The sequence below is a fragment of the Geospiza fortis genome, unplaced genomic scaffold, assembly GCF_000277835.1.
Source record: "Geospiza fortis unplaced genomic scaffold, GeoFor_1.0 scaffold98, whole genome shotgun sequence".
Lineage (NCBI taxonomy): Eukaryota > Metazoa > Chordata > Aves > Passeriformes > Thraupidae > Geospiza > Geospiza fortis.
Window position 1 is genome coordinate 12,708,288 of NW_005054306.1, and position 14,867 is coordinate 12,723,154.

At 36.1% G+C, this 14,867-nt stretch overlaps 1 protein-coding gene across 7 annotated transcripts in view; it reads right to left on the bottom strand.

Annotated features, from left to right (window-relative positions):
- Positions 1–617: 617 nt before the first annotated feature.
- Positions 618–14,867, bottom strand: part of EPB41L2 (erythrocyte membrane protein band 4.1 like 2) — a 109,082-nt gene continuing 94,832 nt past the window's right edge. For 4 of the 7 annotated variants that reach the window (XM_031066640.1, XM_031066643.1, XM_031066642.1 and 1 more), the window contains 7 exons: positions 13,878–13,931; positions 13,109–13,669; positions 11,162–11,284; positions 10,766–10,864; positions 8,609–8,689; positions 5,862–6,000; positions 618–1,861 (listed from right to left, as the gene is read on the bottom strand). In XM_031066640.1, coding sequence (XP_030922500.1) covers positions 5,893–6,000; positions 8,609–8,689; positions 10,766–10,864; positions 11,162–11,284; positions 13,109–13,669; positions 13,878–13,931 — 1,026 coding nt within the window. In that variant the 3' untranslated portion in view covers positions 618–1,861; positions 5,862–5,892. The remainder of the gene's footprint in view (positions 1,862–5,861; positions 6,001–8,608; positions 8,690–10,765; positions 10,865–11,161; positions 11,285–13,108; positions 13,670–13,877; positions 13,932–14,867) is intronic. The other 3 variants (XM_031066644.1, XM_005418476.2, XM_031066645.1) reach the window with 2 other exon arrangements.

Here is a 14,867-nt window from a genome sequence, read left to right on the forward strand (position 1 = left end):
CAGGTAAGACTGTTACCTGCTAATTCCCCAGGTAATGTTACCTGCTAATTCCCCAGGTAATCTAACTGTGGATGCCGTTTAGAATGACTACATAGGTATAGAAATTAACATCTCTGTTACCATTGTCATACGTTATCCAAACTATGCAGAGCCAAAGCCAATGAGAACTTCTGGCACACAAGTGTGCTGACAGATGGCAGCTGTCTAAACTGAGAATAGCACCAAAAATACACTGCTCAGAAGTGAAGGAGAATGTAGTGAGGAGTTTTATGATTTGTTTTGTTATCTGAAAACCACAGTAGATCCTATCTCAATGAACTCAGTAGAACCACTTGTGGACTGGGGGGCATTTCAACTTCCAGTGTGATGTTCAAATCTTCTCTGTTTTGGCAGCTGAAGATTTCTTCTTTTAACTACAGAAATCAGGAGTTTATTGGAAGATGTTTAAAAAACACTGGTACTTAAGTACCAGGCAATTGTGCCACCCTTCTGGCAGCCCTGCAGACCACTTGCATTAATCCCTGTTTTTTAAGGTTCTGTAACCTCTAGAACTGCAGTTGTCAGAAGTAATCTGCTCACTTCAAATATCCTCCAAGCTTATGTCTGAGTGCCAAAACTCATACAGAGAATAAACAACTTTATTTTATAACAGAATTACAGAAAGCAAAATATCACTTAATACAACTTTAAGCTACTATATATCTAATTTGGCATTTTAACTATACACAGAGTCAACAGCAAAAAAAAACCCCAAACAAATAACCCCCCAGCAAGAACAAATTAAAAATAAACCCCAATATAATTAACAGGTTTTTGCCATGGCAGTCTCAACTGATGGTACTCTCGTACTACTTTATGAGTGGAGTTCATCTTACATCTTTTATTCAGTAGCCTAAAAACCTGCATTAACCATTAGAGGAAGCCTGTGAAACATATACCTTCTCTGTAACAGAAATGTCAGTTCTAACATGAAGACACAGTGAGGTTTAATAGCAAGCGAGCATTCTACACATGTATCCAAATAATGGAAGTACTGCAATTGGGACACAGTAAGAAAAAAAAGCACTACGGTTTTAAGCTGCCTAGATCATCTCTTGTTGGAAAAAGAGAAAGATATTTTGTTCTTCCTTCTTTCCTTATCTGGAATGCTGCAGACAGCAAAAAGTCTGCAAAAAGTTGAGCATTGGCACCAAAGTGCAAAAAGAACACAGTGCTCAGTCAGAAGAAATCTGTCTGCAACTCCTTCTCCTCTACAGACTGCCACACCATCTCTGCTCCGCAGAGAGGAGCACCTTGGAAAAGAAAGAGTTACAGAGATACCAGTATAAAATTTATCCCAAGAAATATATTTTTTCAAATTTTAGCAAATGTTTTATTTTTATAAAAAACTTCATTATGTGATATCATATATTTACCTGAATAATCTGAAAAAAAATTCTGTAAATTACTCCAGTAAGAGATTTCACTTGAAATATCTGAAAAAAACTATATCTAAATTAGTAAAGATTCTCCTTCCCACACAATTATCACCTGCTCCAGTGAACAATGATTTCCAGACTTCCTTTGTTCACTTTCATATAATTAAGAATCAGTTTCAAAAATACAAGTATTTGTGCAAAAGGAGATCATACCCTCTAGAACTTCATTAAAAAAAACCAAAACTCTAAGATTGTTAAGAAGTGGTTATAAAAATAAACAAGAAAGACTGTAAGGGAATATAGACCAAAGATGTTAAAATGGAGTTTGGTATTGGCATTTAAGTCGTGAACATCTGGTCATTGTTGCTAGGCCTGGTGGATTCAGTGGAGTCATGATGACTTGGAATGACTACAGTTCTTCGTGGTCAGTGACATTTATATTTCTGAAAGAAAAAATGATACAGAAGGTTACATAAGCAGTTGTAACAGATACTATGACAGTGTCACATCAGAATCAGAAAGTAACTTTCTCTATGCAGGGTTCTTTGGTTTTTTTTACAAGAAGGAAAGGTTATTTCATTAAAACGATGTTGCATTGACTAAAACCCCCTTCAGTCATTAGGCATACAGTACTAGACTTTTTCAAAGTACTCATCCTGCTTTAGAGCATTTCTTCTCTTCCCAAAATTCTCATGTTATTTTAATTGCAACCCCTTGACAGTTTACTGAAAATTTTAATCCACAACCTAGAACATAAATAAAAAAGAAGGTTCTTGTTCAATTCAGTAATCCTTCAGAATCAGAATGCAGTATCGTTTACTTTTATTAGAGAAAACAAGTCTCCACCAAGAATACTGCTGTAGTCATCAGAGCTTTCATTGCCTCAGAAACAACTATGCAAAATTCATTGCATGACTCCATTGCCTCAGCACAGGAGAGCAAAAGGCTCTAGACAGATAGTCAAGGCACTTCAGGTGGTTTTCTTTTGTTTAGATGACTAAATTTTCCCCCTGAAGTTTAACTGAAAGGCATCAGTCAAACAAGTCTCCAGGTCTGACACAAAAGCAGCATGGAGAAATGTTCCTCTTTTATTCTCTCACAAGCATTGAAGACCAGGATCCTGTAAAGCAATTGACAAACTCAGTCAAGAACAACTGACACACTCCAGTCCTTTGCAAACAATCATTCCACAATGTCTATGTTTCTCAAAAATGCAAAGAAAAAAAGCCCCTCAGACAATGGAAAGAATTCTTTGAATGCTTTTTTCCCTGAATAAAATTTTTACAAAGTAGTTAAATATTTGATGAAGAACAGAATCAACTTTGCAGCTGGTCACTAATGTAGAAACGTGGTGCAAATCTGCCAAAATAATTTTTTCCTCCAATGATCCAGTCGCCTATAAAAAGATGTAATTACTTCTATGCGATATATTGCAACCAGTTCAGAACACTGGTTCAAGATTAAGGTAGCATGAAGAACCTGGCAGATTCCACACACATGTAAGAGAAGAGGCAATCCCTGCTTCCAAGACCTTTAAATTCACACTGATTAATAATGAATTCAAAATGTGATGGTAGCACATAGACTAGTAAAACCCTGCAAATCCAAACCATCTGTTCTGCTGTCTTAGTGTATCTTTCTACCTTAGATCCTGTGATGGAAGTGCTGAAAATATGCAAAGGGTGGCTTGAGTGTGCATGTTTAATGTTGCTGTGTACCAAGGGACCAATGAAATCACCCAAAGCACAGGCATTCTCCTTACTGCAAACAGCTCTCACAAAACTGATGTGCATTTTTCCAAGCCTTGTAGAACATTTATGTGACTTGGGGACTCATCAGCACCCCACTATCTCACAGCTCAGTACAGTTCCCTGTCCTCCCCTGTGCTTTTAAACCCAAACTGGAGCATACATGTTATACTAATTTTCAGTGTCACTAAGCAACAAAGGCATGAAACAAACCCAACTGAATGCTGCAATAAAGGTACAATGAGAAACCAGACATTTGTGCAATGTTTCTTATTTTTGGTGCCTTTCCCCACCTGTCCCTCACAAGCAACCCCACCTCCAGTGTTATTTTTGGTTTCTAGCATTATCTAATGTGAAAATAATTTTTAAAGTATTAATCCTACAACATGAATATCTAGGTGAGTGCTCATCTAGCACTTCAGAATATGATCCATGTTTTCTCCTGGTTTGTACATTTATTAACAACAAATATTTTCTTTTTCAAACACAGAATAATGTGACCAAATGTGAAGAAATTTTCTGGAGGCAGCCCAAACTCAGTTCTATTGTATTTTACATACTGAAAAGTTCTGTAAATTTACATGCTGAGAAGCTCAGAGGAAAAACTAGCCAGAAAATACTGTCTGAACACACATGACCAAAACAAACACTGCAGTTCTAGCACAATCTGTACGAGGTCAGGAAGGGAATTGGAACCATTTTGACAGAGAAGCTGGATAAACTTCCTGTCTGCAGGCAGAGAGCAGGCCATCCTACTCTCATCATCCTATTCTCCATGGCACTCAACACTGCTGCTCTATGCAGTACTGCACACAGCAGGAGTTCAGGACAAACTCTCAGGAGGGTTATGTGTACAGTGATGAGACCCAAAATTCTGCCAGCAGGTGTGAAAAACTCTTGCCCCAACACCCCACCATGGGCAGTCTCTTAACTGACCATATCCATGTCAACATCTGGCAATGGATATTAGCTCTCCCCTTCCTCATCCACACACAGGCATTCTCACTATTACCCAGTTGTTAAGAAAAGAGACACTTGTAGGTAGATTAAATAAACTAAAGCTTTAGTCTATGTCTTTCAGCTGAAAATACACTTCTGTGATCAGACTAGCTCAGGAAGAGTCCAATTCCTTGATAACAGTCATGCTCCATGGAACAGCATTCAATAGATGCACTTCATATCCTCTCAACTGATACTTGAATCTTTTCTCTTCTGGATCCCAGAAGTGACACTCAACAGTTATATCTTCAGCTTTTAGGAAATTCAGGCACAGCAATAAATTTGATCTTTCTAACACGACGGATTATCAGGATTATGTGAAAAACACCCTCACCTCTAGTAGTTTACACCAAATTTGGAATCAAGTCAGCGTCTCATTTTTCATATATTCCTGACACTTCATGGCTGTGCTCAAGTTTGCTAAAGCTGCAGGTTGAAATTTATAATGGCTAGTTTCCTTGGGTAAAGAATTTTGTTCAATATGAAGGGAACGCCTGCCTGCACAGGACACAGAAGTCTCTTGTCCACAGGCCACAATCACCATTGTATAAAATATTGAACCAGGGAAATAAGATCATGACTACTCTCATTTCTTTAGAACATATAAAATGTATTTTTTTTACCTTGTCTGCCCCTACATCAACACTGATCAAAGTGCATATAAAAAAGCTTGAAGTTGTACTAAGAAAATTTTCCTTGAGATGTTCCAATAACACCACTGCTCTTCGAGCTAGATACAGAGGCTGGTCAGTAAAAAATCAGAGGTCTCCTAATGAAGGTTTAAACCACTGGTTTTTACATTTCTTTATAAATCTCTCCCACTGATATACCCATTTATCCATTAACAAAACCTTTTTCTTGAATTTGAATTTACCATTAATAAAACCATCAATTTTGAAAAAACCTGAAGCTCTAATCTCATACTAACACTGTGACAAGCACAGGAAACCTGAAGCTTTACACCCCCAAATGGTTACAGAGCTTTAAGACTTTAGTCTATAATGAGTGCAAGAGCAGATTTATTCAGTGTTCACCCTGTTCTTTCTATTGAATACATGAAGGAGAACTGTATTGTGTTTTTTTCCTTTTTTTTTCTCAACCTAGAAAGGAGAGCCTAACAAACTAACATGACTTCAAACAGCTTTTTCAACTGATAAAAAGCTTTAAAACTTGAGCTTCCAATACATTTACCTTCTTGCCTGGGAAAATGATAAAGGGCCAAAAATTTCAGTATGTTTAGGATTAAGGATTAGCTGACTAAATGAAACATCCAAATGTGTCCTTTCACTACTGAAAACTACACAGTCTTCCCACTGAACAAGCAAGATGTCAGGCAAGAACTATAATTGTGCAGGTAAACAGAAAAGTGTGACACATCCTTCATATTTTGCAGAAATAGCCCAAACCCACTTCAGTACAAACTATAACAACTTGACCAGACATCGCAGAAAATGCTGTGAGAGTATGGTGACAAAACTGGGAGACATGTATAGGAACATTTGCAACTGAAATTAATGTCATATTAGACCTAAGATAAAAATTCTTATATTAATAGTCTTCTATTAGCACCTGTTTCAACTCACCCTTCTGGGAATCCCTATCTTAAAGAAGCCCCATATTTTTCAGCTGAAAAGACATGAATGGAACAGCAAACTGATGCCACTGTTTCCTGTGTTAATTATCTACATAAGCTTACCTGAAGTATTTGCTTGAGAGCATTTTTGATTTTAGTCTTCATCTTCCTCAGCAAGTTCAGTTTCTTTGTGCACCACCACTCTTGTCACAGACATGTCAGGGTGCTGTTCTTTGGCTTCTTTGATTGCCTGTGCCAGGGCCTGCAAATGTATTTGAAACATGGAACTTAACAAAACCAAGAGGACTTTCATGTGGGAACAGAGAATGGGAGAGTACCTTTGGAAAATCTGGTTATAATTTTTCAGAACTGTAAATTCCTGAACTTGAGATCAAAGGTAAAAAAAACCAACCAACCCCCAAACCAATTCCCAAAACAGAAAACCCAAAATAAAGAAAAAAACCCCACCCCACCATGTTAAAAATTTACCAAGGTTTCCAGGAAGCAACAAGTAACCAAGTAACCATAAAGTTTTAAGATAACTTTCTAGCTCATCTTAGGTTAAAAAAAAGTGTTTACATATCCCAGAACTTTTTGAATTTCTGAAAAGGATCTAAAAAACACCCCTTAACAAGAGTTTAAGATAGTACAGAAAAACAAGAGTGCCCTTCAGTTTCCTGAACAAAACAGAAAGATACTTTGGAATATACACTAAGTGTGGTACTGAAACTCTGGAATAAGATCATAACAAATTTCTCAGCACAAGAATCCCATTTTTCTCCTTGTACTAGTTTAAGAGAAATTTCTCTAGTTTAATCCAGGGAAGTGTAAATGCAAGTATCATTCAGTTGCTTACAATCCATCTCCATTTTAAGAAATTTTATCACTTAAGAGATGTACCAATACATCCAGTTGAATCAGATGACCATTATAAGTCCCTTCCAACTGAAATGTAATATTTTATTCTACATCATAGTCAACCACATAAGAGCACACTCTGAATCATCACAGGTGAAATAGCATCTGGGGCCTTCTCTTTCTTGCCCACATCTTACTACACATCTTATTTCAGTGAGCTGTATTACTGCTGGAACCTAACATAAGAAAAAAACCAGAAAACATGGGAAGGTATTCAGAAGCAACAGTTCACCTGTTCACCTCAGTACCAAATGCAACCCCCCCGCCCCCCCCCCAAAATACTAGAAGGAGCAAGAAAGATATAATGCGACAAAAAGGTTTCTCAAAATTTAGAAAAGTGACTATTATTTCCTGAGCTAGCTACATGTATTAAGTGAGAGAAGATATAATTAACCCTGAAGAGAGATTGAAAACACCAGCATTAGGAACCATAACTATTATGTGACACTGAATTTGAAATCCTATTAAGGGAGTAGGTACAGGACATATAACGTGTATTGGTACAATACTGATGTTTGCTGTTTATTAGCAATCAAACTATAAACATTGAAAAAACCCGAAGATTCTATCTGGTAAATTACAAGTAATACAAGCATTCGTATTCTGAAGCTTGACTTTGAAATATTGTTTTCCTATTGAAAACTGTTTTAGTAATATAGTGAGCTAATAGACAAAATTAAAAACATCCAGCATGTAGTTTGGGCATTTAAGAAGCTTCATATTCACTTAAGAAAATGTGGTAGATATTTCTTAAATCTCTTAAAAGCTGCTCACTGATGTTTTAAACTTCAGTGATTAAAACTGAATTTTGTACTTCCTCGTTTTATAATTTCATTTTTTACTTCATTGTTCACTTATCACAAATTAGAGAAGGGCTTTGAGAATTCTCTGATATATTAAAGCTGTTTTGTGACCTTTTCAGACACTCAGAAGTGCACTGAATGAGTGTCAAGGCAAACAAGATCCAACCATGTCTGATGCTAAGCAGCCTTGTCATCTAATTATGAGTTTCAAGAAGAGATTCAACTTGCCAAAAGACACTTCCTGGACACAAATCAAAATGTGAAAAGAAATTCCTTGAAAACTCTCACTATATTATAATTCAAAAGTTAAACTGAACCCTGTTATGATGATTTGAGAAGCCTTCATGAAGTTCGAAATATATTCACCGCAAGGCAGGCTTTTCCATTTGTATTAACCAATGACTGTTGACTGCCTTTGTTACTATAGTTTCTTAGATGAAAAAAAACCTGTGTAATCATCACTACAAAGACTAGATAATTGACTTTTCTCAATTATTTTCCTGTGTAGTGCTCAAATTCAGCCTTATTAATTTGGCATGTAGAAGGTGATCTTAACCTTAGTTACTAAGATACTGTAAAATACTGCTTTAGTACTGATGGAGATAAAAGGTACAGACAATTACAGCAGATCAACAGTTACTTTTGTTACACATAATTCTACAAATATTGGCCAAAACCTAATATTTAAGTTCAAGTAGTTAATGTTCTAATATATTTCAAAGCTTTCAATCAAAATGAGTGCTGCATTCAGATGTTGCTGAAACAATGCAGTAGAGACTCCCATCTATCCAGATCAACATATCAAAATAAGATTATTACAGTAATGTTTTTCCTCCCAGTACAAAAGCTGCACTAAATAAACTGGGTCTTTTCCAAAAAGAGTAATCCCTCTAAAAATAGCAAAAACCCATTCACATGACCTATGATGCAAATTTACAAATGCTGTTATTCTTTCACATATATTCAAAAGGCTTCTTAATAGCAAAACACAACTATTTAATAACTATGCCACAATTAACAGTCTCAGGGTCTTTCTATATTATTTTATTCAATTTTTCTATCTTTCTCTTACTTCAGATTTCTGAAACATCATCTAGATCTCACCAGACTACAAAACCCTCATTTCAAGTCTTAAGTTTGCATACTCACCTCATCATGGTCAATATCTGCATCTCCAGTAATGACAATGCGCTTCTCAATTCTTGTTTCTGATACACCACCTTTTACCATCTACAGATATCAGACAAATTAAAAAAAAAAAAAAAACAGAAAAACAACCCTGTAATTATTCTGTATTTCCACAAAGCACAGCATGCTGTTCCATTGAAGCAAATAGACTTCTGTGTCTGAGTTGCAATTAGTAGTAAATGTGTTCAGTGCTAAATCATTCTCTCCTTTTTCAGCTATGCAGTTGGTCACCTTCTAGCAATTGTTAAACTTGATAGAAATCAAGCAATAGAGAATTACTCCTGTTACTAGAGCCCATGTTTGGCAAACTGTAATTCCAGCTTCTTCTGCCATATAAATCTGGCAACATGGAAATTCCAAGAGTCTTCTTTTATTTCAACCCATCTATCGTGGGCCTTTCCATAGTCATAATCCTATGCCATTAAATACAAAGATGATCTGGTTTTCGGTTCTGTCATTCAAGGACCTTCATCAGATATTTTCAACATATTTCACACTGCTGAGTTTTGTAATTTTTTCTTCACTTCTTATTCTGAAGAAGTGATTATATGATTAAAAAACCTCCGCTTATAAAAACATTCTCACAGAAATAACATTATTTGCCTTTTAAATCAGCCTGAGTATGAGAAAAGAATAAACTACTACTTAAGATACACTGACCAGGGAAGAGCCAAGATGACTCTGTTAGGAACACCATTAGAATATTAAAACTATTTTGGAAGGTGCCTTTATCAGTAATGAACAGTTTGCAACGTAAAATAAAAAGTCAGCTTAGAAAATTCAAACAATCTTGTTACAGACTGTTTATCATCAATTAAAAAAAACTTAAGGATCTGCTGTATCATGATTATTCCAGTAATTTTTCAGGAGAAGACAAGACCAAAACCATTTTCTTTAATTGTTCCTTCCAAGAAGCAAGACTATTTGACATCTGAACTTGACAAGAAAATGTACACTTCCAGTCAAAACTGTGATTCAATTCATTGAATAAAGATTTTTTCCTAAAATGGTGGTGCCTTAATGATTCCCAAAAGGAGCAGGAGTCTGAAGAGGTTCTTTTGACTTGTCTTTATAACAAACGTATTTTTAACATATGTATTTTTAATTCTGAGCTTACTTTATTTCATGTGACTCACTTTCCAACATTATTCTTCCACTATCATTTTGTGCATATGACTTTCAATCTTCAGAATATTTCAATCTTTAGAAAATATATCCAGTGAGTAGTGAATTATTATTCAATTCTGTCATGTTGTAAAACTTCTGTATCTTGGAGGGGGGGAGAGAATCCTGAATTCACACTTTGTTTCCCTCTTCCATTTTTCTTTACCCTAAATAAAGCTTTCTATAATTTTCTTAGTAAATATGCTAAGAGTTCAAATAGGAGTTGAAAACCGTGTTATTTCGGCATGTCTAAAATTTGACAAATATTTACATAAATTAGCAATAACAACAATCATCATCATGCTTTGGTAGTTTTAACACACTCTGGCACGAAACATTCCATGTTTCATGTTTTCATGAAAGAGATGGGATGTCCTGCTAACACTGAGTTTTCCTTTCCTTTTCAAGTATGGAATGCAGAGGAAATAATTCAGCATCCAAACATGCTTGCAAAGTAATCTGATGGAATAATCTGTTTTTAAGTATACCCTAAACCTAGAGGCACAAGGATGATGAACACAAAGTCTGGGAAACATTGTTTCAGTTCATTATAGTGTCATTAACAGGTCTCCTGTGGACCTCAGACAAGTTAGTTACGCTAGCAAAGATTCTGTAGGATATCAGGGGGTGAGGACAGGCTGAAGCTGTAAAAATTTTGTTACATACTCATTTGTCCAATACTGAAATAAGGCCTATATGAACTACTGAAAAACCACTAGTCATATTTTCCCCCTCTCCATGTCCTATTCCCAGATATTCCTGCTTATTGACTAGGACTTCTGTCTTCAAAACCTGTACAGAAAGATTTAATTCTCACACATGCCTGCAATAAATCCCTTCCATTTCAAGTTAGTTCTCCTCAATGAATTAGCAGATATACAAGAAACTTCATGCAAAATTGTATTTTGAGGGTCCAGTGCCTTTTTTTTAATTAAGACATGAAATACAATTTACCTTTGTGATGTGTGTAGTTGTGGTAGTAGAAATGGACTCTGATGTAATTGTCTGTGCACTCACCAGCACGCCAGTGTCACCAGCAGCATTGCCATCAAGCTACAAGAAAAAAATGTATCATTGTATATTGGCATTTAAAAAACTTTGTTTTCACAGGAGAAAAGGCCAGTTTTCCCACTAAACACATTCTTTAATTCAGCTAGAACTGAAATCTAAATAGAAGCCAACTTCTTAAGTAATATGGTTTTGTAACACTGCACTTATATAATTCATAGCCAAAGTATAATCTTATCTGCTAGGAAAAAGCTATATGCTTTTGAAAAGCATTTCTGGACATTATCTATGTTGATCTACATAACTGTAATAAAAATAAGACTGCAAACGAACCCATCATACCTGTGAAGATTCATATGTGATAGTTTTAGTTTCTGTTTGAACAATTGGAATTTCTTTAGTGGAGATTTCAGTTCTCTGTGTGGCATCTGAAATGGTTACCATCTCTGTTTTCACTACTGGAGGCTGTGATGCGAGAAATAAACAATCAATTCAAAAGACAGAAAAAGTTTTGTAAAGTGGACCAAGAAAACACAACCAAAAGCTCAAGAAAAGCATAACAGTAAGGTAAGTATTTTACTGACTTCCCATACAAAAGCATGCAATATATAAGCAAAATGAAATGAAGATTAATACATCAGCCCTCTAGGATATCCATAACATTGCAGGAAAATCTAATCTTCTAATAACCTTGTCAAAGTTAAGTGTTTCAGCCAACAGTAAATACCAACGAGCAATTGCTAAAACAAAGCTGCAACACATGTACTAAAAATGTGTAAAAGCATCACTAAGAAAAAAATAAAAATCTTAGTTTGCATAAAGAAATTGACAGCTAGATCAGACAGATAAACTTTGTATTAGAACTAATCTGGGAAAATACCTATCACTCCTCAGTCTGCAAATCAGGACTAGAAATTCCATAGAAGTTTAACTTTTTAATATGTATTACTTCTGGAAAAGAAAAGCTTTTGCAAACCAGATTTTAAGCAGTCTAAATTTTTCTCTAAGTCAATGACTTCTTTTGACAAAGATTCTAAAATGCTACTTCAACAATTTAAACTAGTGGTGTTCTCTGCAATATCACAAACAAAGCAATTAACCTGGGGTCTGTAAGCTAGTGAACTCATTACTTATCTTATTGGAGCAGATTTTCATTAGATTTAAGAACTAAAGCCTTTTCATATTTTTCTAGATGCATCAGCTTCTATCTTATATTGATTTTGAATACACATAGGGTAAAATCCCAGGAAAAAAACCCAAACACCCTTTCATGCTTGCACACACAGCAGCCCTTCTTCCCCTTTCTCCAAACTATCTATGCTTTTAGGAAGTGTGGGAACTTGCAAATTTTAAAAGTCTGATAAACTAATTCTTTCACATCATTAATCAGAACAGCTATGTATGCAAAAGACAACAAAAGAAAGAAAGTGGTTTCGATTAAAAAAGTGAAGAAAAAAAAAATTGCCACCATTACAAGAACAAGCAAGTAGAGAACTACAAAAAAACTCACCGAACTGGTGAAAACTCAGCAGAAGATCATGACAAATTTAAAAAGACATACATGCCTGACTTTCATTTTTTCCCTTTCTGCTTCTTTATCACTTGCCCAGTAATGAACTCTTCAACCTTGTTTGGCTTAAAACAACTGGTTGTGACAGGAACTCATGCATGCTTCCTAAGTATCTACTGCACTATAAGACTTCACAGAAACATTGTGATATGAGCCTCACCACTTAACAGTGCAGTGCTCTCACCTCTGCAATTTCTAGCCATACATATTCTAACCTACAAATCCACAATGTTTTATTGAAGGAGGGGAAAAAAGGCAAGAAAAGTAGTCAGAGAATATGCGGAAAAAAGAAAAAATTTCTGACAAGTGCTTTCTAATTTCAATTTGCAATAGTTTTCCAATCACAATTATATGTCATGGACTTGTCAAAACAGTTGACAAATAGACAAGACAAGACTTAAAACACTGGAAACACGTAAATCATAAATACACATTACGTATGTGCATATAAAATACGGAGGAGATTAAAAAAAAGAGATCTCAGTCTTCGGAAGGTTTGCCTTTACTGGTGATTTTCACTCAGTTCTAGCAAAAAGTCAGAAACCATAACTGAGGGAGACAGAATTTCACTGCTCATCAATGGTTTCCCCTTCCAAATGATCTGAATCTTGTTGGATGCCAGAAGACGTGGAGGAATAGGAGAAGAAGAAAGGCAGGCATATTTTCACCCCAAGAAATATCTCTGCTTAATCTAGTTGTTATACTGTTCTACCATTTACCTCAGAACAACAAATTAATTGTGGTGCAACATCAATGTCAACATGAGACACATCTCCATTGAGTTTCAGCTGTTCCTCCTCTTTTTCTTCACCTACATCTTGCTTAATTTGTTCTGACAAATTCTTCTCTTTTGTAGCTACAGTAACTGTATTTTCCTGGACCAAATCTTCAGCTGTAACTTGTGTGTGCTCAACTGGTACATTTACTTTACTGCCTTCTGGTATGGCTTCCACATGCTGCGAATTTTCTTCATGTTCTTTCCTTTTCATGTCTTCCTCTTCTTCCTGTTCTTCCCTGATGACCTCCTCAATTGCCCTATGATGTGGATGGTATTCTCCCACCTCTTCATCCTCACTCTCACTACTACTGCTGCTGCTGCTACTATCTGATGGCAATGATGAAGAGTCCTTTTTTGACACGTGCTCCACCTTACAAGTCTCCCCAGCATCAGTGGCAACTTGCATTTTCCCTTTGTTGGTTTCGTCTACGACTAGTGTTTCTTCTATCCCAAACTCTGCCTGCTTCTTCTCCTCCACTATGTCCAGAGTCTCATGTGAACTCTGCACAAAAAACATGGATGAGGATAAACAAAAGAAGAGTATATGAATAAATTAAAATTATGAAAATAAAATTAGCCGATAGCTGGTTCATGTCATATGGAAGACAAAAGATGATTGTGATGGTTAACTGAAAAAAGAAGGAAGGAAAGAATGAAGATGGATTGGAAGAGTTAGAGTCAAATTTAGTCATGGAAAAAATCTGCAGAACCTTATCAGCATCGCTGACTCCAGTACAAGGCCCTTCTGCTCTGGAAACATGTCTCTGTGAAACAAAAAGCAATCAGAGGACAAGAGTCAATGCATAACCCTTTTCAACAGTCCAACATCCTCCAAGCAAGCTTTTAAGAATGCGTACACATAATACTAGAGAGATGCTACATATTCACTGCAAGATGCTAGTTGCCTTACACTTTATCTAAATATTCAATCAAAAGTAGGTAAGAATTATGGAAATAATTATTGGTGTAAGAATTGAATTATGAAAGCCTGAAAATAAAAAGCATGAATGTACTAGCCAGTGATGCTACTGAGGCAGTTATTTCTCTCAGTTAAATCAGAAATTAAGAATAAACAATATTAAACAAAAGTAAACAGAAAAAATAATGCTCTACTACCAGTTTGCCATAATTTAAAAAACAGTAAAAGGGCAATATTGCAAGGTTTTATTAGTTGTTTGTCTTTGGTCTGTTACTTTATGCAACTTAATGAGAGGAAGACTGCTTAGGGTAGTATGAATAGCAAGACATGATTACAAAAGAAGGTCCTATAAGAATTCAGTTTGGAGCCAAAAGGATGATATTAAAGCAGCTTTACTAGTATTTGTTCCATAACAAAATAATGACAGCTGAAAGCCGGCAGTAAATGATGTATTACGGTGTCAGGTTTTTTTATTCTAACATACATTTAGCGAACAGTCTGCAGCAAAATTAAGAGCCCAAATGAAAAGAATACAAAAACCAACACACCATCTGTGACTTAATCCTAGCTTTAATTGCTGTTCACCTAGCGCAGCACCTACTGAGCGTAAGCTTAGCCAAGCACTGATTCCTCCCTGCTTCTGGCGTGCTGCAGATGCAGAGTTACGCTCTGAGGCAGGCGCCCCGCTCTAAGGCAGGGCGGGACGGACGTGAGCAGCCCGGACCTGTCCCTGTCCCTGCGCCTGTCCCTGTCCCTGCTGGATCCAGCCCCGCGCCCGGGC